At 38.9% G+C, this 25,395-nt stretch overlaps 2 protein-coding genes across 4 annotated transcripts; both read right to left on the bottom strand.

Annotated features, from left to right (window-relative positions):
• Positions 1-4,035: 4,035 nt before the first annotated feature.
• Positions 4,036-6,308, bottom strand: LOC126589876 (ABC transporter G family member 23). Its single transcript, XM_050255315.1, has one exon. The coding sequence runs from the start codon at positions 6,241-6,243 to the stop codon at positions 4,264-4,266; it is 1,980 nt and encodes a 659-aa protein (XP_050111272.1). The 5' UTR covers positions 6,244-6,308; the 3' UTR covers positions 4,036-4,263.
• Positions 6,309-7,428: 1,120 nt separating this feature from the next.
• On the bottom strand, positions 7,429-18,003 carry LOC126589877 (nudix hydrolase 26, chloroplastic-like). 3 transcript variants are annotated; one of them, XM_050255317.1, is made up of 7 exons: positions 17,686-18,003; positions 17,549-17,599; positions 16,471-16,563; positions 8,379-8,473; positions 7,906-8,020; positions 7,750-7,821; positions 7,429-7,670 (listed from the first exon to the last, which is right to left on the bottom strand). In XM_050255317.1, the coding sequence occupies exons 1-6, from the start codon at positions 17,965-17,967 to the stop codon at positions 7,756-7,758; spliced, it is 702 nt and encodes a 233-aa protein (XP_050111274.1). In that variant the 5' UTR covers positions 17,968-18,003; the 3' UTR covers positions 7,429-7,670; positions 7,750-7,755. The 3 variants fall into 3 exon arrangements, with proteins under 3 accessions (XP_050111274.1, XP_050111275.1, XP_050111273.1); XM_050255318.1 differs by having other exon boundaries at positions 7,429-7,502; XM_050255316.1 differs by having other exon boundaries at positions 7,429-7,821.
• Between the last annotated feature and the right edge of the window lie 7,392 nt (positions 18,004-25,395).

The raw sequence follows: 25,395 nt of genomic DNA, 5'->3' as shown, positions 1-25,395 counted from the left end.
TTAGGTTGCTGGCGTGGACCGAGACGAAGGACTAGCCTAGCATGCGCTGGAGTGGGTTAGGTTTAGACCAGGGTTGCAGGCCTATGTATCAGGTAACATAAGTCGAAGCTTGGTTGGGTCCGAGAGAAGCAGTAAGCCTAGAGAGTTGCGCGCAAGGTCCAGGGTGTCGGAGACGCCGGCCCAAGTTCTGTCGCCACACGGTTAGGCATCATGCCAACACGGTGGTGTGCAAAAATCCCAGATTTTTGGTTTTTTTTTAATCGAATTCTAGGGTTAAAACCCTAATTGCTTCTAAATTAATTTCGATTCTTTGACTCACAATTCCACATTGCATAAATGCGTAATGCATGAACAATTATATATATTGACAAAATATATGAATATATATACGATATATATAATTGAAAGGAAAATATAAATATAAGGGGTTCATGCATCATGTGGAATGTTTTCATTCTTCAAGGTTTTTTTTCAAATATATTAATTTATTTTAGTAGAATTTGATTGGAAGAAAACGATTGAAAACCTTTGAATTTGTAAAAGATAGCCTCCTCCTACGATCCTTCAGTTCCTTAGCTTTTGGCAAGAGCATGCTGATAACGTGTTGTAGGCATATTTGATTGAATTGTATAAGGACAGAGAGGGAGAGGGGGCCGGTGGAAACAAGAGAGAAAGAGATAGATTTAATTCTGAGGTGTGTGTGTGTTGTATCACCCCCTTATGCCTTTATTATTATAGTAGTATGATAGGTAGAATCCATACCCTTTTAGGATTACATCTCTTAATAGGTAATTAACTCTTAATAAAAATATACAAGATACTCCTAGATACACTATGATTTACAAAATCACATTCCTGATCCGATAGGACTGCAACAAATTTATAATTATTATATATCTTTTAAGGCCCTTGTCGGTCATTTTAAAAATGAGCAAAACCTGTAATTAAAATTTCATTAAAAAGTAGGTGGAGAGATAAGACAATGATGTGTGAATAAGAACACTCAAAATATATTACAGGGATATTTTGGATGCGGTCCCTAATCCTTAACATTCTTTGATTAAAACCTTAATAGTATTCAAAGTTTGATCAAGGTCCCTTGACTTTGTACACCTCATTATATTACTATTAATATTAATATTTTTATAGTTTTAACATTAATTGTTTAATATTTTATGAGATTTATAATCCTATAAATTTAAAATCCCTCATTATAATACTATTAGAAACAGTTACAATAAAAAAATTCAAACATTTTGATTGAATAAATGGATAAAAACTATGTAAAAATAAGAAATAATAAATGGCAAAAGAATGTATCCATAGTGTTAAAAAAATTGGTACATTTCAAATATAACAAAGTGGTACATTAATAAAGAAGAATGGGTACATTGAAAATAAATTAGGGTACAGATAAAAGATTAAAAATTATGAATACAAATGAATTTTTAAAAATATAGGCGCTAAAGGAAATTAATACATGGGTACAAAATAAAACTAAAAAAGAAAATACTAAAAATTTTAAAAAAAATGTTGCAAATTGAAGGTGGGTACAAACTAAAAATAGGAAAATGGATGGTGATAGGCTATGATGGACCACACAACACACACGCACAGGACCTTCTCTCCCTCCCCCGTGTCTCTCTCTCTCCTCCCTCACCAGCTTTCTCTCTCTCTCCCTCTTGAATTGTACGGACAAGGGCCAATGCCCTCGAATCTTCACGGATCGACGTCAAAAAGGTAAGTTTGTGAATCCTTGCAAGCTTGTGAGTTCATTGGTATAATTTTTAGAACTTGGAACCCTCGATATCACGTGAAATTCGAAACCCGTTTTGAGATCACTGTTCATGCACACATGAATTGTTGAATTTCATGGAATTTTGAGCTTATAGTGAGCTTAGTGAGGTCCTAAGGAAGCTCGGAGTGCTTAGTTTGAAGGTTTTGGACGTCGGGATCACTGAGTTCAAAGTTGGCCGGTTTTTCTTGAAATTTTTCCGGTGAGATTTAGTTGTTTTTAGAGCCTTAAATTAGTCCAATTTGATTCTACATGTTGAGGGCTTCAAATTGATGTAAAATACGAAGAAAACGGTTGAGAAACGACGGAGAACAAGGAGATTGAAAAATCTCCAGTTTTCCGGCCCCCGGAAAACTCAGTCCGACGAGCTCGAGGAAGAAGACGCGCGTGGGGACGCGTGCCACGTCAAAAAAAATTTCTAAAAATTTCTCGACGTCCGTGACGTTGAGTAGGTCGATGTGGTATATTCATATACCCAAATTGAGCACCGTATGAGAAGTTATTTCGAATTGTTGGTTATGTGCATGAAATTAACGTTTTTATAGTTGTTTCGCATATAGGTGACACCTATCCCAAGGACGAGCGCATCCAGGGACGTCACGGGGGTTACGACCCATCGACTTACCAGTGAGTGGGCAGTTTTGTTTTCAGTATATACCTATATACTATTAATTTTCCCAGAAATTGGATTTATATGATAGTTTGTTTTCAATTGCCATGCATGCATATTATGAATTACATGGATTGATATGAATGCATATATAGACGTGAATTGGTGATGTGGACGCACAGGTGAGTATCAGATGAGTTTTATGTTACTTATGTGAATCATTGATGATGCGAATTGTGTGGAGAGCTCATAACCTGCACCCCTGGTGTTAGTGCTTATATTATTCACCGCACTGCACGCTCACCTTGGATCCAAGTAGGTGCATGTCGTACAGACCATGAGAGGGTTCCGACATGCTAGTCGTACAGACCACTAGAGGTGGTTCCGACTAGTAAGTGACCTTAGATTACGCGCGCAGATGATTAATGAGAGAAGCACTAGAGCATATCATTACACCCTTCTTGTCGTACAGACTACTTCAGGTAGTTCCAACTTATGTGCAGAGCAGTGTCGTACAGGTCACCGTGGTGACTCTGGCTGGGTTGGATATTGAGCTATGGAATTAACCGTACATGACCAACTGCAGGGTCTCCAGTTAATTCATTATGTCACCTATTATTTTGATGCATCTATGTTTTGTTATTGACATTTATGGCATGGCATATTCCTGGATTTGTGATAGACTGGTGACTTGTGATGTATGAGGTTTTATATGCTATTACGTTATTTTCTGGGAAAGTATACAGGTTTTACAGTGAGGGGTTAGAAATATTTTGGAAAACTTTGGTTTTACTGACCCACTCAATTTTGTTTTTGCGCCCCTCCAAGTTCTAGTTAGCAGTTGGCGACTCACGAGGTTTTCTTCGACGTTCTGACAGACCTCCTGCATGTAGGACTCACCTGCGGGTGTTGTACTTTAATTATAGTCCTACTTGACTGCACCTAGTTTTCTTTATGCTCTGAATTTGGTGTACTACACACTTATATTCACTCTAGCATGCCAGTTGGTAATTACTGCTAGTAGTTGGTTTTTTTTATTCCTTCGTATTTTTCATATCACTTGCTTCCGCACCGCACTTTTGGTTACGTCACACTCACGTGACGGCCAGCACGCCTTGATTCTAGGATCGGGGTGTGTCAAAAATTGGTACAAATTAAAAAATATTTGCAAATTAAAAATAGGTACAAACTAAAAATAAAAATATATGATAAAAAATTTAGCCATAAATATAAATATACTAATTGTAACATTTTTAACATTAAAGGAATATATTTAAAAAAATTATTATTCAAATAATTAATGATGTTATTAATACCCAAGGACCTTGATCAAAAATTGAAAATGAATAGGATTTTAATCAATGGAGTAACAAAAAGAAGGATGTGAACCTAATTTTCCCTTTATAATTGTATCTAGATATTTGGAATAAATAATAAACAAAACAAAAATTGTGTCTAATATTTGTACTTCGGATTCTTTCTGGCATATTTTCATGGAATTTCAGGGAGCCCTTGCAGCAGAATCTGATTTTAAATAGATGCATTAGCTACTCCTACTTGTCAAGCAGTTCGGAAGAGAAGCATATTTCAGGAGACATTAATACAACGGACGGAAACAAGAAGCCATGCATGCACGCAGATTTACTGTGATTAATCCGATTTCTTAATACACGCTTCACAAATAAACATTAACACATTCAGCACATTCAGCACATTTCTACAGGGGATAATGTTATGAATAATTTCTTGTAATTTAATAATGCAATGGATGAAGAGCCTGCCAAATTAAAGTGTATATATATATATATTCTAGCACATCGTGAATGACCATTAACAATAATCTAACATCTTAAACTGCTTAGATTCTTGTTTTCGAAGCCCTTCGAGATAGTATTATCCAACAAAGAACACGGTAGAGTAAAAAGAAGCCGAACATGACGCCCACATTGATCCACCTGGTGTCCTTGTCCAGTCCCCTACTCTTCAACACATCATTCCCAGTGAGCAAACAGTTTGAATGACTGAGATCCTGAGGATGCCAAGAGAAGCACTCACTTCTAACGCTCCAGTACTCGTTTGTCAGCAAAGTGTCTAACGGATACCTATAAAGGGAAACATAGTACATGAAGAGCCAGTATTTCGGTATGCTCTCTTTCGGAATGAAGTACCCGGAGAAGAGAAAGAAGGCTCCAAGGACCGTGCAGATAAGAGAATTTCCTGATATGAAGTCAGGGGAGACTGCACTCAGAAAGAGCACCAGAGAACTAGCCATCAGCACGATGAGCCAAACCACAAAAGTGAAAAAAGCAAAGGCCGCAACGGAAGGATTGAGTCCTACTAGCCAATACACAGGAACGGCAAAGAGAAGAGCCACTGCAAACAAGAAGGGTAGGAAGACAATGGTATTGGCAATCATGTAAGATGATATTCTGTAGGCTCCTCTCGAGGCTTCCTTCATTAAAACTCGCCGCTCTTGAAGGTATATTGGTAGTGCCTCAACTGTAGAAGACAGGAGAAAGCTGAGGCTGAAGGCAAAGAGACCTAACCGCTCTGTTACTCCTTCTTCGTCCTTCCTCAGTTTCAAGTATACGCTTGCCAACCCAAATCCTCCCACAACAGCTTGCATTGTTCGAGCCAAGAACAGCTGCTTCGTTCTGTAAATGATCTTCCAAAATCTTGAGCACAAAATCAGAATTTCATACAAATTTAAAAAATATGCAATACCAATTTTTCTGCTGTCAGGTTGATCTGCGCCAGCAATTTCTTCTTCTCGCCATGAGGAGTAGGAGTATGCTTCTTTGTTCTCTGTCTCAGATATCTGATCAGTTCTCGAATACGAATCTCCCAGTTTCTGTATTATTTCCATGGAAAATTCTATTGCATTTAGTTGCAACGGAATCTGCATTCCCAATTGTTCTATCCTTTCTTCGAGTAACTCAATGCTACCGTTATGGACAACAGAACCGAGAGAGAGGATCAAAAAGCTAGAGATGTGATAGAGAATTCTATAGCTGGGTTGGTGTATTGACAAAACCACAGTTCTTTGCTTCGATTTTGCCATTGAAGACAGCATCTCAATCACCTGAAGTGCCGAGGTGCTGTCTAGGCCAGAAGTCGGTTCATCGAGGAGTAAAATTGGAGGGTCATGAATCATATCAACACCAATTGATACCCTTTTCCTCTCTCCACCAGATATCCCTCTGTTCTCTTCGTCTCCAACGAAACTATCAGCGACATGCACAAGACCGAGTTCTTGCATTAACCTCTCCACCCTCTCTTCCCTCTCTTTTGCATCAATACCTTTGAGCCTAAACTTTGCAGTAAACATCAAAGTTTCCTTCACAGTGAGCAAAGGAAGCAAATTATCTTCTTGCGTAACGAATCCACATATCTTTCGCAACTGAGCAGGACTAGATATTTTGCGATCGTTGATTGAAACGCATTTCGGATCAAAATCTTTGTCTTTGACCCTCCCCGATATTATTCGAAGAAGGGTAGATTTTCCAGTACCACTTGGGCCAACAACGGCAAGAATTTCAGAACTTGTGGCAGCAAAAGAGACCGAGTTGAGTACGCTGACTGGCTTCGGCTTTTGCTCCACCAATTGGCAAATAGAATCCGGTAGAATACCCGACTTAGGGTGGAAGGTGTAGGAAAGTTTATGGACAGTGAGTTTGTAAGTAGGGTTATGGGAATGGTGAGGGGGAGGTGATGAGTTGTAGAAAGAAGAGGAGGAAGGGCTGGTGGATTCTTCAGCGGAGTTTGAGGTCGAAAAGAGTATCACCGAGTCGTCGGCGTTGATGCTTGGCCGTGGTTGATGAAAGCAAACGGCAGCCATAGTTTTTTCTGCTCTCAGTTTTCAGCTTGAAAATGCATGAGAAAAGGGGCTACTTAGAAATGAAAGGAGGAAGTTGAGAAAAGTAGGTTATCTAGTATTGTTGGCAAAGGTGGTGTATGGTTGGTGGTGTTTGGTTACTGAGAAAATTTGACTAAACATTGCCCATGGAACACTTCCTGATTTCTAGTGAAGTGGTTTAGAAATTTATATCTACCTAATAAAACTTTTCCATATTTGATACATAGGTTGTTTTAGGTGAAGTAAATTGCTGGTTAATTAGTGTGTTACGCCAATTTTTCCATTTTCCAGCTTTTTACCTACTATGATGGAGGTGAAACAGCTCTCCTAACCCCAAGAATTGAGTCTCAATCAGAGTTCGAACTCCCACGTATACATTTCAGAGTTAACAATTATTTTTTGGCTATACCGTTGACATGGGGATAAAAAATACGCTCCTTCAATTTTTCCAAGTGTTTGGTATTCAAATGAGTATTCCACATGCCATAAAATAAGTAGAGACGCGAAAAAAAATATCATTTCCTTCAATGATATTGTAACATGTGAAACACCAACAAGTGGTACTTGAAAACATATCATTTACTTTTTAAGCTTCATAAAATAAGTGGGTGTGTTGGCAAGGCTTCCACTATTTCCCTCGCTACCATGGATTCACACGAAAACTAACAACCCAATCGAACCCTGAAAAACCCCAGCTTTCGAATGGTTATTGAGCGACATGGTGATCAGGAATCGTTGGAATTCTGGGAGGGGTATCAGCCTATCAGGAACTTGGTAGTTGAGCTTTACAACACACAACGTAGTACGAAGCAATGAGCCCGGCACATGGAACCCACTATTGTTCAAAACACTGCCTTGCCCACCAGCTGCTTACCAAAAGTTCAAGTCCGTCATCGGGCGGATCATGTTTGAAACCAATGGAGTGAACTCGGAGAATGTGAAGTGCTGTAATCGGATAGAATGTTTGGGTTCCTACTGAGTCTCGTGTGTCGTTTTGTACAAAGTGGGGTTGATCCTGCTAAGGTGGTGAAAATTGTGCATCCTATTGATGTCGAGTTCTTTGATCTGCTCACATATGAGCCGTTGGATCTTGCCTCTGTAGGGAAGTTGATTATGAGGAAGGCAACGCTGGACTAAACATTTCCCGAAAATTGAACACAATGAGCATCCGATGAAAAGGACTGGGTGGCCAAGTCACAGAAAACTTTCAATAATGCATTCTACAAATCCTGGTTTCAAGACTGTAAAATTAAAATTAAAATTTCAAAATATAACTTATTACATGGGATGCCGAACGGAAACTCACTAATATGGATGATCAACGATAGACACTTGAGAAAATCATTACTCAAATCATTCTATCAGGAGAGCTAGTCACTTTTCTGCCTACAGCCATTGAAACATTCATCCTAGCAAGTAAAAATGATATGATATATGGGTTCCTGTAGTTGAAGAAGAATGGGAATAAGCCTTGTTGACGGCACTCACCAAAGGCTATTGAAGATAGGGTGCAAAAGATGCAAGAACTTCCTTGTAAACAGGCTTCTTAAAGTCCACAGCCTGGAGAAAGAAGAAAGAATACATGTTAAATAATATGACTAACTTTAGCTATTTGAACAAATGTATATGGGACGGTTAACTTACGTGATCAACTACTTGTTCAGGTGACATCCATGACCACTCCCCAAACTCAGGTTTTTCACTTCCATCACCTAAAAGATTGATTTCGTCATCCTTCCCGGTGAACTTAAGAAGAAACCTGTGAAATTCCACGTGCATGTAATTCTATAAATAATACAATGTGAACGTGAGCACGGCATTCCAAAAACACTAAAAAATTCAAATAAAATTCTTTTACCTAAGAAAAGACAAAGCAAAAGCAGAAGCAGAAGCAAAATTGTTGATATGGTTTAAGCACTAATTTTGAGAACCAATCGATGCATAAATGAATTCTCGGGTATATTGATAGCACGTTTAAACGATTAAACTTGTAATGATATTTAAACGAAGGTGATGGGATGCCTCTAGGTTATAATCTGGAATAAATGAGCTCAGATGATGGATGAAACAGGTTGCAGCCTACACAACATGCAAGGCACTGTTATACTGACACTAACCATTTCTGTGCTTGGCCTTTCCAATCTGATCCCCACTGATGCCGGAGTTTTTCCCTAACTTCTGGTGGGAAATCATAAGTTAACCAATAAGGTGCCTGGAAAAAAAATCCAATAATCAAAAAGGTAGATTGCAAGTGAGAAAAATAATGTCTCGACTTCTTTTGAAAAATGCAAAAGCAGAAGGATACAGAAAAAGCACGGATAATAGACAGCTCTAGAATGTTCAAATATAACAGATAATATAAAAATAACTGATTACCTTCTTTTCTGTTACTTAAATGATTCCCTGTTAATCAAGTAACCAAAAGCATAAAACATGCGATGAGAGAAAGGAAAGAACCACTAAATGCCAACTTGACACAACCATTCTCTTTGTTATTTGTTGATTAAGATCTAGGCCAAGCATAAATAAAGAGTGTCAAATGTGGTTTTTGGCTAGATAATTGAAGATTATTCGATGCCTTACAAATGATAACCAACGAAACAACTAACAGAATTCAACAAAGACAAACAGCTTTATCGGTTTATCCTTTTGCATTCTCAAACACTTTCTTCGGCCAAATGCACGCACAAATTTATCAAGCAACAACAACAACAACAAAGCCTTTTCCCACTAAGTGGGGTCGGCTATATGAATCCTAGAACGCCATTGCGCTCATTTGTATCATGTCCTCCGTTAGATCCAAGTACTCAAGTCTTTTCTTAGGGTCTCTTCCAAAGTTTTCCTAGGTCTTCCTCTACTCCTTCGGCCCCGAACCTCTGTCCCGTAGTCACATTTTCGAACCGGAGCGTCAGTAGGCCTTCTTTGCACATGTCCAAACCACCGGGACCGATTTTCTCTCATCTTTCCTTCAATTTTGGCTACTCCTACTTACCTCGGATATCCTAATTCCCAATCTTATCCTTTCTCGTGTGCCCATACATCCCACGAAGCATCCTCATCTCCGCTACACCCATTTTGTGTACGTTGATGCTTCACCGCCCAACATTCTGTGCCATACAACATCGCTGACCTTATTGCCGTCCTATAAAATTTTCCCTTGAGCTTCAGTGGCCTACGACGGTCACACAACACGCCGGATGCACTCTTACACTTCATCCATCCAGCTTGTATTCTATGGTTGAGATCTCCATCTAATTCTCCGTTCTCTTGCAAGATAGATCCTAGGTAGCGAAAACGGTCACTTTTTGTGATCTTCGCTAGATTGCTCCGGTCATTAGTGTGGATAAGTATATAAATGGATAGAGATAGGAAAGCAAACACAAGATGTACGTGGTTCACCCAGATTGGCTACGTCCACGGAATAGAGGAGTTCTCATTAATTGTGAAGGGTTTACACAAGTACATAGGTTCAAGCTCTCCTTTAGTGAGTACAAGTGAATGATTTAGTACAAATGACATTAGGAAAAATTGTGGGAGAATGATCTCGTAGCCACGAAACTTCTAAGTACCGAAGTGTGGTATCGTCTTGACTTGCCTTATCTGTCTCATAGGTAGATGTGGCATCTTCTCTGGAAGTACTCTTCCTCCATCCAGGGGTGGTATCTGTAACTGGTGGAGATGCACAAGGTAATGTATCAATTTCACTTGAAGCTTACTTGTAGTTTCATGCTTGGTCAAGCGAGATACAAACCATGTAGTAGGAGTCCCCCAAGTCGCCGAGCTGGGGGATCTGCTGAAAGAGGTGACAGACAAGGTAAGCAATCAGAGCTCCGGCTGATTGTTCACATTCTCCCTATCTTGCAGGCAGCATGAAGGATAAAGAGAAGAAAAATGAGGAGAGATGATATGGGATACTTTTGCTTTTGAAGAAGTAACTTTCCACAGGCTTATTCTTGAACTGGGCTGGAGGGTTTTCTGGTTTCCTCCAGAGTATAAAGCCGACTGAAGAATTTGAGGGTCAAAACAAGTCCATCAAATCTAGAGTACGTTCGACCCTGCTGATATGGGATACTTTTGCTTTTGATAGAGTAGTGGATGTATCGGCACGTGTGCTGTTACGCTTGTCGCCACATGCTTCCTTGTATCCTTCTCACTTGCCCTATCTGTTCCTCAGGCAGATGCGGTATCTTCCCTGGAAGCATAAGATGTTGAAGATGAGTACTCGAGAGCAATGCCAGGTAAGTAATCAAGTAAGGGGTTCCAGGCAGTCAGTTCTTGGCTGGAAGCTTGATTCCAAGTGCTGACTGATTGCTCTCTTTCTCCTTGTCTTGCAGGTAAGAACAAGGCCAAAGGAAAAGACAGGGAAAAAGCATGATATGGGATACTCTTGCTTTTAACCCTGATGATATGAGATATTCTTGCTCTAGTATAGCTTGTTTACAGAAGTATTATCGGGGGGAAAAAAAGCTGAATATTTTGAAAGGCTTTGTTAGGAGTGCCCTCTCAGATAAGAGAAAGGGTTGAGCATTTTTGCAGATCTGCCTGTCCGTTAGGGATGGAAGTCGACATATATAGGAGTCTCCCTAACATCAAGTAATAATGCTATTCCTTTACCCTGCTTGGTTATAGCACGGTAGTGGGAGCTGCCAGCTTCACATGTTTTAACTCTGTCAGAGCACTTTGAAAAAGTGGTTTGTGGTATCTGGAAAGCTGATGTTGCGTGTGAAGATTACAGACCTGTCGGGGGTCTGGCTCTCGAGATTCGGAGAACGATGCCTCTTCGATTTTTGAGAAAGCAATCCTGCTGGGGGTCTGGCTCTCGAGATTCGGAGAGCGGTGTCTCTTCGATTTTTGAGAAAGTAATCATGTTGGGAGTCTGGCTCTCGAGATTCGGAGGGCGGTGCCTCTTCGATTTTGGAGCAAGCAATCTTGTTGGGAGTGTTTTCTCGAATGAGAGTAAAGGTTGTGCATGTTTGCTAGTCTACCTTGCCACGAAGCACAGAGGTTGACACACAGGGACTTTCCAATTATCCAGCAGTGGTACTGTTCCTTTACCCTCTCTTTGATTTTTGAGAAAGTAATCATGTTGGGAGTCTGGCTCTCGAGATTCGGAGGGCGGTGCCTCTTCGATTTTGGAGCAAGCAATCTTGTTAGGAGTGTTTTCTCGAATGTGAGTAAAGGTTGGGCATGTTTGCTAGTCTACCTTGCCACGAAGCACAGAGGTTGACACACCGGGACTTTCCAATTATCCAGCAGTGGTACTGTTCCTTTACCCTTGTGGGTAATAATATGGTAGCTAGACCTTCAAAATTTATGTGTCTAAACTTTGTTAGTGTTGTTTCTTTGCAATTCTTTTACCCTTCTTGGTCAGAGCGATGTAGTGGGAGCTGCAAGCTTCACGTGTCTCAACTTTGTCAGAGAACTTTGGCAAAGTTATCTGTGGTACCCATGAGCTACTGTTGCGTGTGGGAAGTGGGTGATTGAACAGTACGATTCATGTGCTTTCTACTTCGCCAGAAATCTTCGACAGAATGCCCATAATTTCCGCAAAGTTGAGTGTGCGTGTGACAGGTGCTGACAAGGCTGGAAAAGTAGGTGCCTCTTCGATTTCTGAAATCGGCCCTCGTGGTCTCTGAGCAGCCCAGCTTTTGAGAAAGCAAGCCTCTTCGATTTCTGAGATCGGCCTTTGTGGTCTTTGAGCAGCCCAGCTTTTGAGAATCTCTGAGCAGCCCAGCTTTTGAGAAAGCAAACGCCTCTTCGATTTCTGAGCAAGCGCCTCTTCGATTTCTGAAGCTTCGTCGAGTGCAGATTTTTATAGGGGCTGACATTAAGTTCCAAAGCACACTTGAATATCCACCAGTAGAAGCTCCATTCTTGCACTTCTAAGATCTTGATTTGTCCGACCTCTTCTCTCTTCAACACCTTTGAAAATGTCTGGCCCCTCCGACCGTCGTTTTGACTTGAACCTTGTTGAAGAGGCAGCCCCGCCTTCTCCAGACAACATATGGCGCCCATTCTTCGTCTCCCCTACTGGTCCTCTTACCGTTGGAGATTCCGTGATGAAGAATGATATGACCGCTGCGGTAGTGGCCAGGAACCTTCTCACTCCCAAAGATAACAGACTACTTTCCAAACGGTCTGATGAGTTGTCTGTTAAGGATTCTCTGGCTCTCAGTGTTCAGTGTGCAGGTTCTGTGTCTAATATGGCCCAACGCCTATTTGCTCGAACCCGCCAAGTTGAATCATTGGCGGCTGAAGTGATGAGTCTCAAACAGGAGATTAGAGGGCTCAAGCATGAGAATAAACAGTTGCACCGGCTCGCACATGACTATGCTACAAACATGAAGAGGAAGCTTGACCAGATGAAGGAATCTGATGGTCAGGTTTTACTTGATCATCAGAGATTTGTGGGTTTGTTCCAAAGGCATTTATTGCCTTCGTCTTCTGGGGCTGTACCGCGTAATGAAGCTCCAAATGATCAATCTCTGATGCCTCCTCCTTCTAGGGTTTTGTCCAATACTGAGGCTCCGAATGATCCCCCTCCGGTGCCTTCTCTTTCTGGGGCTCTACCGACTGCTGAGACTTCTCCTAAGCAACCTTTGTGAAGGCTCCCTCTTGTTTGTTTATTTTGACTCAAGTATATGTACATATTTGTAACTTATCGGGGATATCAATAAATAAGCTTTCCTTCATTTCAACGTATTGTGTTAAATACACCAAAGCCTTCTTCGCTAAGTTCTTTGAATTTTCTTTTGTTGAAGCTTGTATGTTGAAGCTTTGTGAGTGGAGCATATAGGTTGAGGTAGTGTTCCCTTAATTTCCTGAGTGAGGAAAACTTCTCGGTTGGAGACTTGAAAAATCCAAGTCACTGAGTGGGATCGGCTATATGAATCTTAGAACGCCATTGTGTTCTGTCCTGTGTCATGTCCTCCGTTAGATCCAAGTACTCTAAGTCTTTTCTTAGGGTTTCTTCCAAAGTTTTCCTAGGTCTTCCTCTGCCCCTTCGGCCCTGAACCTCTGTCCCATAGTCGCATCTTCTAATCGGAGCGTCAGTAGGCCTTCTTTGCACATGTCCAAACCACCGTAACCGATTTTCTCTCATCTTTCCTTCAATTTCGGCTACTCCTACTTTACCCCGGATATCCTCATTCCTAATCTTATCCTTTCTCGTGTGCCCACACATCCAACGAAGCATCCTCATCTCCGCTACACCCATTTTGTGTACGTGTTGATGCTTCACCGCCCAACATTCTGTGCCATACAGCATCGCCGGCCTTATTGCCGTCCTATAAAATTTTCCCTTGAGCTTCAGTGGCATACGGCGGTCACACAACACGCCGGATGCACTCTTCCACTTCATCCATCCAGCTTGTATTCTATGGTTGAGATCTCCATCTAATTCTCCGTTCTTTTGCAAGATAGATCCTAGGTAACGAAACCGGTCGCTCTTTGGTATTTCTTGATCTCCGATCCTCACCCCTAACTCGTTTTGGCCTCTATTTGCACTGAACTTGCACTCCATATATTCTGTCTTTGATCGGCTTAGGCGAAGACCTTTAGATTCCAACACTTCTCTCCAAAGGTTAAGCTTTGCATTTACCCCTTCCTGAGTTTCATCTATCAACACTATATCGTCTGCGAAAAGCATACACCAAGGAATATCACCTTGAATATGTCCTGTTAACTCATCCATTACCAACGCAAAAAGGTAAGGACTTAAGGATGAGCCTTGATGTAATCCAACAGTTATGGGAAAGCTTTCGGTTTGTCCTTCATGAGTTCTTACGGCAGTCTTTGCTCCTTCATACATATCCTGTATAGCTTGGATATATGCTACTCGTACTCCTTTCTTCTCTAAAATCCTCCAAAGAATGTCTCTTGGGACCCTATCATACGCTTTTTCCAAATCTATAAAGACCATGTGTAAATCCTTTTTCCCATCTCTATATCTTTCCATCAATCTTCGTAAGAGATAGATTGCCTCCATGGTTGAGCGCCCTGGCATGAACCCGAATTGGTTGTCCGAAACCCGTGTCTCTTGCCTCAATCTATGCTCAATGACTCTCTCCCAGAGCTTCATTGTATGACTCATTAGCTTAATTCCCCTATAGTTCATGCAATTTTGTACATCGCCCTTATTCTTGTAGATAGGCACCAAAGTGCTCATTCGCCACTCATTCGGCATCTTCTTCGTTTTCAAAATCCTATTGAAAAGGTCAGTGAGCCATGTTATACCTGTCTCTCCCAAAACTTTCCACACTTCGATTGGTATATCGTCTGGGCCTACTGCTTTTCTATGCTTCATCTTCTTCAAAGCTACACCCACTTCTTCCTTCCGGATTCTACGATAAAAAGAGTAGTTTCTACACTCTTCTGAGTTACTCAACTCCCCTAAAGAAGCACTCATTTCATGTCCTTCATTGAAAAGATTATGAAAATAACCTTTCCATCTGTCTTTAACCGCGTTCTCTGTAGCAAGAACCTTTCCATCCTCATCCTTGATGCACCTCACTTGGTTTAGGTCCTTTGTCTTCTTTTCCCTTGCTCTAGCTAGTTTATAGATATCCAACTCTCCTTTGGTATCTAGTCGCTTATACATATCGTCATAAGCCGCTAACTTAGCTTCTCTCACAGCTTTCTTCGCCTCTTGCTTCGCTTTTCTATACCTTTCACCATTTTCATCGGTCCTATCCTTGTATAAGGCTTTACAACATTCCTTCTTAGCCTTCACCTTTGCTTGTACCTCCTCATTCCACCACCAAGATTCCTTTTGGTGTGGGGCAAAGCCCTTGGACTCTCCTAATACCTCTTTTGCTACTTTTCGGATACAACTAGCCATGGAATCCCACATTTGGTTAGCTTCCCCCTCTCTATCCCACACACATTGGGTGATTACTTTCTCTTTGAAAATGGCTTGTTTTTCTTCTTTTAGATTCCACCATCTAGTCCTTGGGCACTTCCAAGTCTTGTTCTTTTTTCTCACTCTTTTGATATGTACATCCATCACCAACAAGCGATGTTGATTAGTCACGCTCTCTCCTGGTATAACTTTGCAATCCTTACAAGTTATACGATCCCCTTTCCTCATTAGAAGAAAATCTATTTGTGTTTTTGACGACCCACTCTTGTAGGTGATCACATGTTCTTCTCTCTTCTTAAAGAAGGTGTTGGCTAAGAAGAGATCATATGCCATTGCAAAATCCAAGATAGCTTCCCCATCCTCGTTTCTCTCCCCAAAACCATGGCCACCATGAAAACCTTCATAGTTGCCTGTCTCCCTGCCCACGTGTCCATTTAAATCTCCTCCTATAAATAACTTCTCCGTCTGAGCAATTCCTTGCACCAAGTCTCCAAGGTCTTCCCAAAATTTCTCCTTCGAACTCGTATCCAACCCTACTTGAGGTGCGTACGCACTAATCACATTGATAAGTTCTTGTCCTATTACAATCTTGATTGCCATGATTCTATCTCCTACCCTCTTGACATCTACAACATCTTGTGTCAAGGTCTTGTCCACGATGATGTCAACACCGTTTCTCGTTCTATTTGTGCCCGAATACCATAGTTTAAACCCTGAGTTTTCTAGATCCTTTGCCTTACGACCAACCCACTTAGTTTCTTGTAGGCACATAATATTTATCCTTCTCCTCACCATAACTTCTACTACTTCCATAGATTTTCCCGTCAAGGTTCCTATATTCCACGTTCCTAAACGCATTTTGCTCTCTTGAACTCTACCCTTCTGTCCTAGCTTCTTCACCCTTCCCCGTCTAATAGGATCAAAGTACTTCTTTTGTGTGTCCCGTGTAAAGTTGATAGGAGCATATGCTCCCAAACAACTTTGAGTGGAGTCGTTCGAAAAGAAGTTTCTATAGCCCCCTTGCTCATTTAACACTGTATCCGGGTGCCGATGGAGATACAGCGACCCTTGCTCACTTATCACTGTGCTCAGGCCACACAGCGCGCCACTTACGGGTGACGCCCTAGCTTTAGCGCGATTTCGTTCTGGATTCATTTTCATAAGGATTCGACGTGATCATGGAGTGCCGGCTGTCGACTACCTGACGCCCTCCCCCTCCTCCTTTATCCGGGCTTGGGACCGGCAATGTAAGATAAACTTACACGGCGGAGTTCAAATTTATCAAGCATTTTAAAAATTCCCTAAAACAATGAAACAAGAGGGGAATACTAGCGTAGCATGTTTTGTACCTGTGCAAGAATTTCTGCTGATTTAACTCCTGTCTCTTCTCTCAATTCCCTGACGGCTGCACTTCTTGGATCTTCAGCCTCATCAATACCGCCCTTTCCAAAACAATTTAACAAAAAAAAAGTATTTCAGTAAATTGAAAATAAAGAAATCTCACACTAAAGGAAGCAAAGTTGTCTAAGATACTAAAAGCATGTAACGACTACAGCTAGTAGCTGTACTTGAACACTAATCACCCTATGTTCTAGTTTGTAATAGTTGTAAAATTGATTCATTCATGCCTCAAGCAGGCCCATAGAACTGCATATTTGCACTAGTAACTTTGTATATGCAATACAGTTTCCAAAACTCAACAATGTTTATTTAGACCTATATGGCCACCAATCACTGCATTAAAATATCAGGAGATACCACCACTCTGCCCTTTTGGATACTTTATATCTAACCTTGAGTTTGGATGAGGGAGTTCAAAGTAACATTAGATTTTAAGCTAAATTTGTTAGGAAAGAACTACATAGATTAGAACATTAGATAAAAAAGGGACTTGAGGATGACTAGATGCAATAGATTCGAGAGAACTTTCAGTGACACAGGTCCTTTGTTTAGTGTCTTTGTTGTGCATTTGTAGTGTTATAATAGTAGCTTTGTAGTGCATGAGTGGTTCATTGGTAATCTGCTTGTAATAGTCATTCAAAAGTTCCTCCTTTCCAGCAAATATATACAGAAAGGAGTACACAAAATCTATCAGATCAAATTCCAAGTTCTAAGTAAATGCTCAAAAGAAGCTTAAATTACATGTGTATGTGCAGTGTCTATGATTGAGTGCGCGCAATTGATGGAACTCGGAAAAATTTATACAAATCTATAGAAGTAAAACCAATTAAGAATCAAACATGAAAAGATAACGAATTCAACAAAATGTATGTACTATCATGTATGCATATGAATCGAACTCCCACATATATTGCATATTTTTCCCATAAATCAAAACAGTTACAACTTACAAATAGAACTAAAAGTTAAAACCAATTAAATCACCAAAACCCTAAACATTCAATCCAAAACTGTGATCAAATTTACCTGCGGCATTTGCCACGCACTGGGAATATCCAACCTCGAAGCAGCAAAAATCTGTGGAGATAACAAACATACATAGACAAGTTCAGTTCATTGACAAAAACATACAACAAAAAAGTAAAAAGGAGATGGAGAGAGACCTTTTTCGAATCATTGATGAGGCAGATGCCGACGTTCCTTCTATAACCTTGGGGAGGCGCTTCCATTGCCGTTGAAGAAGAAGATTGGGAAGAGGTACACAGGAGTGTGGTTCTGGTATAAATAATGGGGTTCCGGCGGAGGAGTGGCAGATGCGAAAATTTAGCGAGTTTAGGAGGGCAAGTTGGGAAGGATGGAAATAGATAAGGAGGCCTGCTGAGAATCGATAGAGGGGGAAGATGGAGTGCAGAATTAAGCAATCCGAATCGGCTGCATATATCCATTCAATTCCAATGCTTCTCTCACCATCGTTGAAGGGGAAGGGCATCTTATAATTTGCTAGAAAATTGCACCACTATTTTTTTTTTAATTATTGTATTTTCTTTCATTTTTTATTTGTTATTTTTATAACTTGTGTAAAATTACATTTTATCCTCATAAGTTATTTATAGTAATACTAGCATATGTGTGCACACAAGATGTATGTGAAATTTTTTTACTTTTGTTTTTAAAGTGGAAGGAGAGATGAAGAGAGGGAGAGAACGTGGGAGTATGGAGAGAAGGGAAAGAGTTTTATTTTCTAAAAATATGTGACACACCCCGACCTAGATCAAGGCATGTTGGCCGTCACGTAAGAGTGACGTAGCCATGTGCACAGTGTGGAAACAATAAAGATAAGAATTATACGAATAATTAAAAACTGAATTACTATAGTGCACTACTAAACAGGAAGTGATAGGAGTTAGTTACAACAGTAAACACTCCAAAGCAGATCATACTAAGTCTAGGTGCAGTCCAGGAGGACAAGTACTAATTATACAATACCAGGAATGTCCTACTATTATTTAGATAGGTCAGAACCGCCGACGTCCTCAAGCCACCAATAGCAAACTTACTTAAAACCTGGAGGGGCGCAAAACAGAAAACGTGAGTGGGCAAAAAAAAATGTTTTACAAAATCATTTTCTTTATCAACATATCTAACCCCTCACTGTAAAACATGTATAATTTTTCCCAGAATCAGAATATAAGCATATACATAATATATATATATATATATATATATATATATATATATATATATATATATATATATATATATATATATGAAATCATATCAATTCAATTCATGCTTCACATAATCATATTCAAATATATGTCATGCCAATATATAACAGAGTAAGCAATTCAGGTAAGAATAAATTTATAGAAATATGATATGTTAGCCAGAACCCTTATGGTAGTCTGTACGGCTGAATTCATAGCTCTAAATCAATCTAGCTGGAGTCACTACAATGACCTATACGACAATAGACTGCACATAAGTCAGAACCACTAAAAAGGTCTGTATGACAAGATTGGGTGTAATATAGTTATACTCAATTTTACTCTCTCATAATAGCCGGGTGATAAATCGCTAGTCACCTACGAGTCGGAACCATAATTAAGGTCTGTACGACAAGACTGTACACTTAAGTTGGATCCAATATGAGCATATAGTGCGGGAGGTGACATAAATAAACAGGCATGTACTTCATATCTTTGGCTAAAGCACAATCACCTTAGGTGCAGTTTTATGAGCTCAACATCAATCCATCACATCATCACATACCACGTCATCGATGATTCACATAACCAAACATAACTTACCTGAACTTACCTATGCCTCCACAGCACCACATTTATATATATATATATATATATATATATGCAACCATGAAAAGCGTATTCAGAATATAAAAGCATTTGGCATATTATTTCAAAGCATACTTTCCTTAAAAATGCATTTCTGGGAAATATATCAAGTATATAAATATATATTGAAAACAAAAGCCCACTCACTGGTATGTCGACGGGTCGTAACCCCCGAGTTGCCCGTGGATACGCTTGTCCTCGGAATAAGTCTCACCTATATGCGAATTAACTATAAAAACATTATTTTAAAGCACATAGACAAAACTAGCTAATAACTTCTCATACATTGCTCAAAATGGGTATATGAATATACCATAGTGACCTACACAACCTCAGGATCATCCCCATATTTTTAGATTAATTTTTGGACCCCTCACGCACCGGCGAGCGCACGGCAAAACGCGGGGCCACGTGCAAGGAATCCTGACGAATTCCCTAACTGCCATTAGGAATATTCCTCAGAATATTCCGTTAAGTCCAACGGTAACCATCGAAACTAACTGACGGCGTCAGCATATTCCATCAAAATTGACGAAATATTCCCTTTTCTTCTCCGGTGAGTCACCGGTCGCCGGCGACTTCGCCGGTTTCTAGGTAAAACTTTAAAATCACTAATCTCCTTCGATTCTTCACCATTTTTCATGAAATTGGTACCAAAATTAAGCTAATAACATCTAGAATCACGTTATACAAGTTTCAAGGCTTAAATTCTACTAGATTTTTCCTGAGAAAGGTCGATAGCTCGGCTTACCTAGAAACACGTCGATCTCAGTCCTCCGACATCCAAATCCTTCCAATGACATACCCCCTAGATTCGTGAGGACCTCCTTAAGCTTCCTATGTTCTTAGAATTCCCTAAAACACAAGGTTTTACGTGTGCATGAACAGTGCACAAAATCGGGGTTAGGGTTTCTTGGGTTTTCGAAGCATTCACGTCCAAACGAGGGTATCAATGTACTCAAGAGGTTACAATGAGCAAGAACCTTACCTTTAAAGCTTCGATCTGTGCCTGAAAGGGAAAGTTTGAAGCTTGTCCGTACGAAAGAGGGAAGAGAGAGTCTGAGTGATGAGAGAGAGAGCACGGGAAGGAGAGAGAATGTAGGTGGGTATGTGTGATCCAAAAGCCACCAATCATAACTAAGAGGACACTTAGTTCTAATTGGTCCCAAAAATAGAGGAATATAGCTAATTGGTCCACACTCTTAAGTATAACCCACAACTCCATAATAATTCTCAATGAACAAGGGTAATTCTGTCATTCCACATCGTCGAAAATTATATATTTGAGACGGGCTGTGACAATATGACTTTAGTCTCTTAATTCAATTTTTGTTAATTTTTTTACTTGATTAAAATCCAATGACTAGACTCCATACAAGAAAATTCATTACTATGTTTGACTTCACCATGACACATTTGTTGAATGCCTAATATACCCTTGATTACATTTTTGACCTATACAATTAATTGTATATGGATTAAAAGGTGGATTAATGTTTTTTGACCTATACAATTAATTGAAATAAGCATTAATATCCCTGGCAACGGCGCCAAAAAATTGATGTGATATAAAATAGCACACAAACTTAAACCCTCTTTTTGATAGTTGTAGTATGTGTAAGTAGGGATTGTTCTAAACTAAGGATTAGGAGGGATGTTAATCTACACAAATTTAACTCAAAAACACAAAACTAGACTCTAGTGACTTAAAACTGACCAGAATGACTCAAAACAGCACAAAACAAACAAATTGACTCAAAACAGGAACTAAAGGGTGATTTGGACGAATTCTAAACTTAACTTGGCTCAAAATACTAACGGGGGGTTGTTTTGACGAATTTAAGATTTAAACAAGCAAACTTGCAGAAACAAACTAAATGATACAAAATTGGGGTGAATGAAGGGGTGAAAGGCTAGCTAGAGGGTCATTCTCCACACATGACACATATGCATACAAATCAATTTCCAATTATTCTTCCTATAAATCATGAATGACAATGACCCAAGTTAACCGTAAACTGCACAAATTAACCATCAGATTTTTCTAAATTCATTGAATTGGACTCATCGACGCAACCAAATTATTCTTATCAAGTTCCCTACATGAGCTGCATAATAGAGATACGTATCAAAGATCATTAAGTTATGTGAAAATCATAAGCATTGACATGACATTCGTAACTATGAACTGCATGATACTCCTGCCAATAATTTACTTAACATGATCGTGACTAGCAACCTCCATTACTTGTAAATATAAGTTCATAACGATTAGGTGAAATTCCCTTATATTTTAGCATCAAATCCCTGCATGCAAACTAAGTATGCATCCTTAATCAACACACAAGAATAAGTTATCAATCAAACTGATAAGTAAATTGCATTCACGATTTATGAAACAATAACTAGATATAATCAATTCATATCACACATATGTTCATGGCTTTGAATTCACCTTTAGCTAAAATGAAATTATTTCCACATGTTTGCAATTAAACAAAGACAATTAAAATTAAACATTGAAAACAAAGATAGAATACACCTAGAAACGCTCCAACAATCCAAAGGTCTTGAATGGCAGGCACGGCTCCAAGCTTCTTCTTCTCATTCCTTCCTTGCAAAGCTGCGGCACAATTGGGTTTTTCTGATTTTAGGCTCTTATCTATGTGTTGCTCTGAATGGCGCGGCACAAGTGTACTTATAGGGCAGATACACGACATTGTTTGTGGAGGAAAAGGATTAGTTCTTAGCATTGTTTTGGGATTCCTAGAAATCAAATAAGAGGTGGTTTAATATGATAAGGAATCCCCCTTGCAGCTAGAATCTAGGTAGAATAAGATTAGGATAAGGTTAGGATAAGATAAGATAAGGTTTTGGATAAGATAATGTTGGATAAGATAAGGTTGGTTAAGATAATGTTCCTTCTTTTAGCTGGTTCCTTATCTTCCAAGTCTTGATTTAATTTCTCCAGATTTGTAGCACATTCCTAACCTCTTTTGATCTTCAAAAACGTCCATCCGTTATGCTCCATACGCATGCTATCCATTCCAAGTCCAAAACTACTCCAAAATGCTCCAAATTGCCTTTTCTTGTCACTTTTGCCATTTGGACCTCCTATCACTGTGTTATCTTATATCTTTATATTTACTTAGTTATTTTTCATTTGTTATAGTGTTTTATGTTATTTTCATTTTATTGTAGGTTTGTTGGCAAAGTTGACAATATAGTTAAATTGAGCTAATAAGAGTAGATTTGGAGTTGCTTTGGATATCATGCATGGAAATATTGAGGGCTAGAAGTTTTGGGGCAGCACAAGTGCTAATTTTAAAGGGTAGAAGTCTAATTCAATGAGGAATATCACAAAGAAGTGGAGTTCTAGTTAGAGTGAAACACTAATAAAAACATTAGCAGTCGTTGTGCACATTATCCCATCCTATCTCCATTTGAATGAAAAAGTCCAAATCAACTTGAAACACTCTCTAACTAATTTGCTAAAGTCTTACAATAATCCCAATACTCTATCTCAATCCTACATCACTTAAAAGCCTTTAACCACACATAGATTACATACTTCCTTCAACCACAACCACTGTCTATCTCTACCGCACCCTCCATTCATCTATTCTCTGCAACTTTTTATCATATCAAAACCGTGCCCCATCATCCACTCATCCATTCAGTCATTCATTCAAGCAACTATTCAAGTCATTCTACCATTCAAGACGCAGGAATTCTAGTTTCTATTATTTGTTTAATTAGTTTGAATGTTTGTAACAAGTTGATTTTCAATTATGATGAACATGTGTAACTAAGTTCTTTTTAGGTAGAGGGGAATTTGAAACCATGACCATATGTTCAATATGAGTTGATTCAATCCAATTATTGTTTCATAAATGTGAAAATGATTTACTTATCCGATTTATTGAGAATTTATTCTTGTATGTTTATTAAGGTGGGAACTAGTATGCATACTAGGATTTATGCTAGATTATAAGAGAATTTCACCTAATCATTATGAATTTGGTAAGTAGTAAAAGTCACTAGTCCTAATTGACTTTAGTAAAATCCTTGGCAAGATTATCATGTTTTTTGTAGTTATAATTGCTTTGTTAACGTTTATGATTTTCACAGGACTTAGTGATCTTTGATATGTGTTTCTATTATGCTTTTTATAGTTAAGAAACTTAAGAAGAAAAATTTGGTTGTGAGATGCTTTTGTCTGATTCATTGAATTTAGGAAAATCTGAGAGTTGATTAGTGTTGTTCACGGTTAATTTGGGGCACTGTCATTCACGGCTTATAGGAAGAACAACTGGAAATCAATTTTTGTGCATATGTTTTATGTGTAGAGAAGAATCATTTAGCTAGCCTTTCATCTATGTATCACTCAAATTTTAATTCATTGCTTGCTGTTGTTTACCTTTGCATAATTTTCAGTTTAAGTTTAGTTTCAATTGATTCAAACCCTATTGTTAGTTAGTTTGCTTGGTTTAGTTTCTAATATTTGTTTTGTTTGTGTTAATTAGCAGCTTCTAATCCCTAGAATAGAGATCCCTGCTTGCTCGTACTACAAGTACATAATATGCAAGGTTTAATTTAATTGTTAATTTTTACCACATCAAAATTTGTCGTCATTGTTGGGGATTAGTAAATTTACGAATCCCTCTTTGTTTTTTTGTTTGTTTTTTCTTTGGTATTTGATTTCGGTTTAATTTACTTTGACTTCAGGTACAAGAAAAGTAAGATATAGCAGTTAGCAATCTATCAATTTTTGAAGCTAAAATAGCTAAGCTTACTTCTCTTTTTATCACAAGTTTTTGAAGAGTCTAAGATGTAAAGTGTGACTACATTTGGTGTGTGCACTATGCAAGGATATCAAACTAATCAAGATTCTCAATTAATTGAGAATGGAGGTTGGGGAAGTGTCAATATCATGAGTTATCAAGGCCACGATTAACCAAGGAAAGACCTATTTCCAACACTTACAATCCAGGTTACCAAGATCATCCAAATTTCAAGGGGAAGAAACCTTAACATATTCAACAACAAGATGGATATTGACAGCCACTCAAGGGTTCTATCCAAGATCTATGCATCCACCATGGATTCCCCCAGAACAATTCCAACCAAATTTAGGTATGTATGTGGATCATGTTAAAATTCTTCAAACACTAACTGCTACCCAAGCTTTTTTGCTTCAGGGTCAACAAAATCAAGCTACATAGTTGGAAGATTTGATGAATGAAATTGGACAAGTCATGGAATTCATGAACAAATTTGAGAACACAGCAAACTCCCTAGTTCAACTATTGTTAATCAAAAGGGAGGTTTTGAAATTGCTACAACTATTACTTTGAGAAGTGGTAAGGAGGTTGAAGGTAAGTTAAACGTCCAAATATAGCCAAAAAGTGGACAAACAACTATTGTCTAATGAATAAGAACACAATATGGCCACGATAAAGGTTGAACAAGCATTGCCTCAGCCCACAGCCATCTCCAAACCTAATGTTGCAGCCATCCTAACTCCACTGCTACCCAATTCAAGTAAGATTGTTTCGAATATAGTTCTTTCTAACATTATTACTTGATGAGCATGTATTTGACTATATATTTTACCCCAAATGTTACAATTGTTAGTAATATTTGTGATTTGAAACAAAATAATCATATATTTCTATATATTTGTGGCTAGATGGATGAGATGGAAGATTTATATCAAACATTCAATTTCTAGTAGAAGGAAGTTGTTGGAACTTTAGACATTCACGAGACGGCCATTCTTTAATTTCATTATGTATTTGGTTTTTTCATCCCACTCAACTATTATGCAATTTCTTTATGCAAATATTACAAGCAAGTCATTTATTTCATTTTGTAGGACCACTAGACATGACCACTCAATATTCCAAGAGTTGTTTATTTTTTTGATTGCACAGAGAAGAGAAAAGAACTTTCTCTCCCATCTTCCAAGGATCAGCCAACATACCCAATTTCACAAAGAAAAGAAGGGTTTCAATT

The sequence above is a fragment of the Malus sylvestris genome, chromosome 11 (assembly GCF_916048215.2).
Source record: "Malus sylvestris chromosome 11, drMalSylv7.2, whole genome shotgun sequence".
NCBI lineage: Eukaryota > Viridiplantae > Streptophyta > Magnoliopsida > Rosales > Rosaceae > Malus > Malus sylvestris.
Note: the sequence above shows the minus strand (reverse complement) of the source record. Positions and strands in the feature narration are given on the sequence as shown.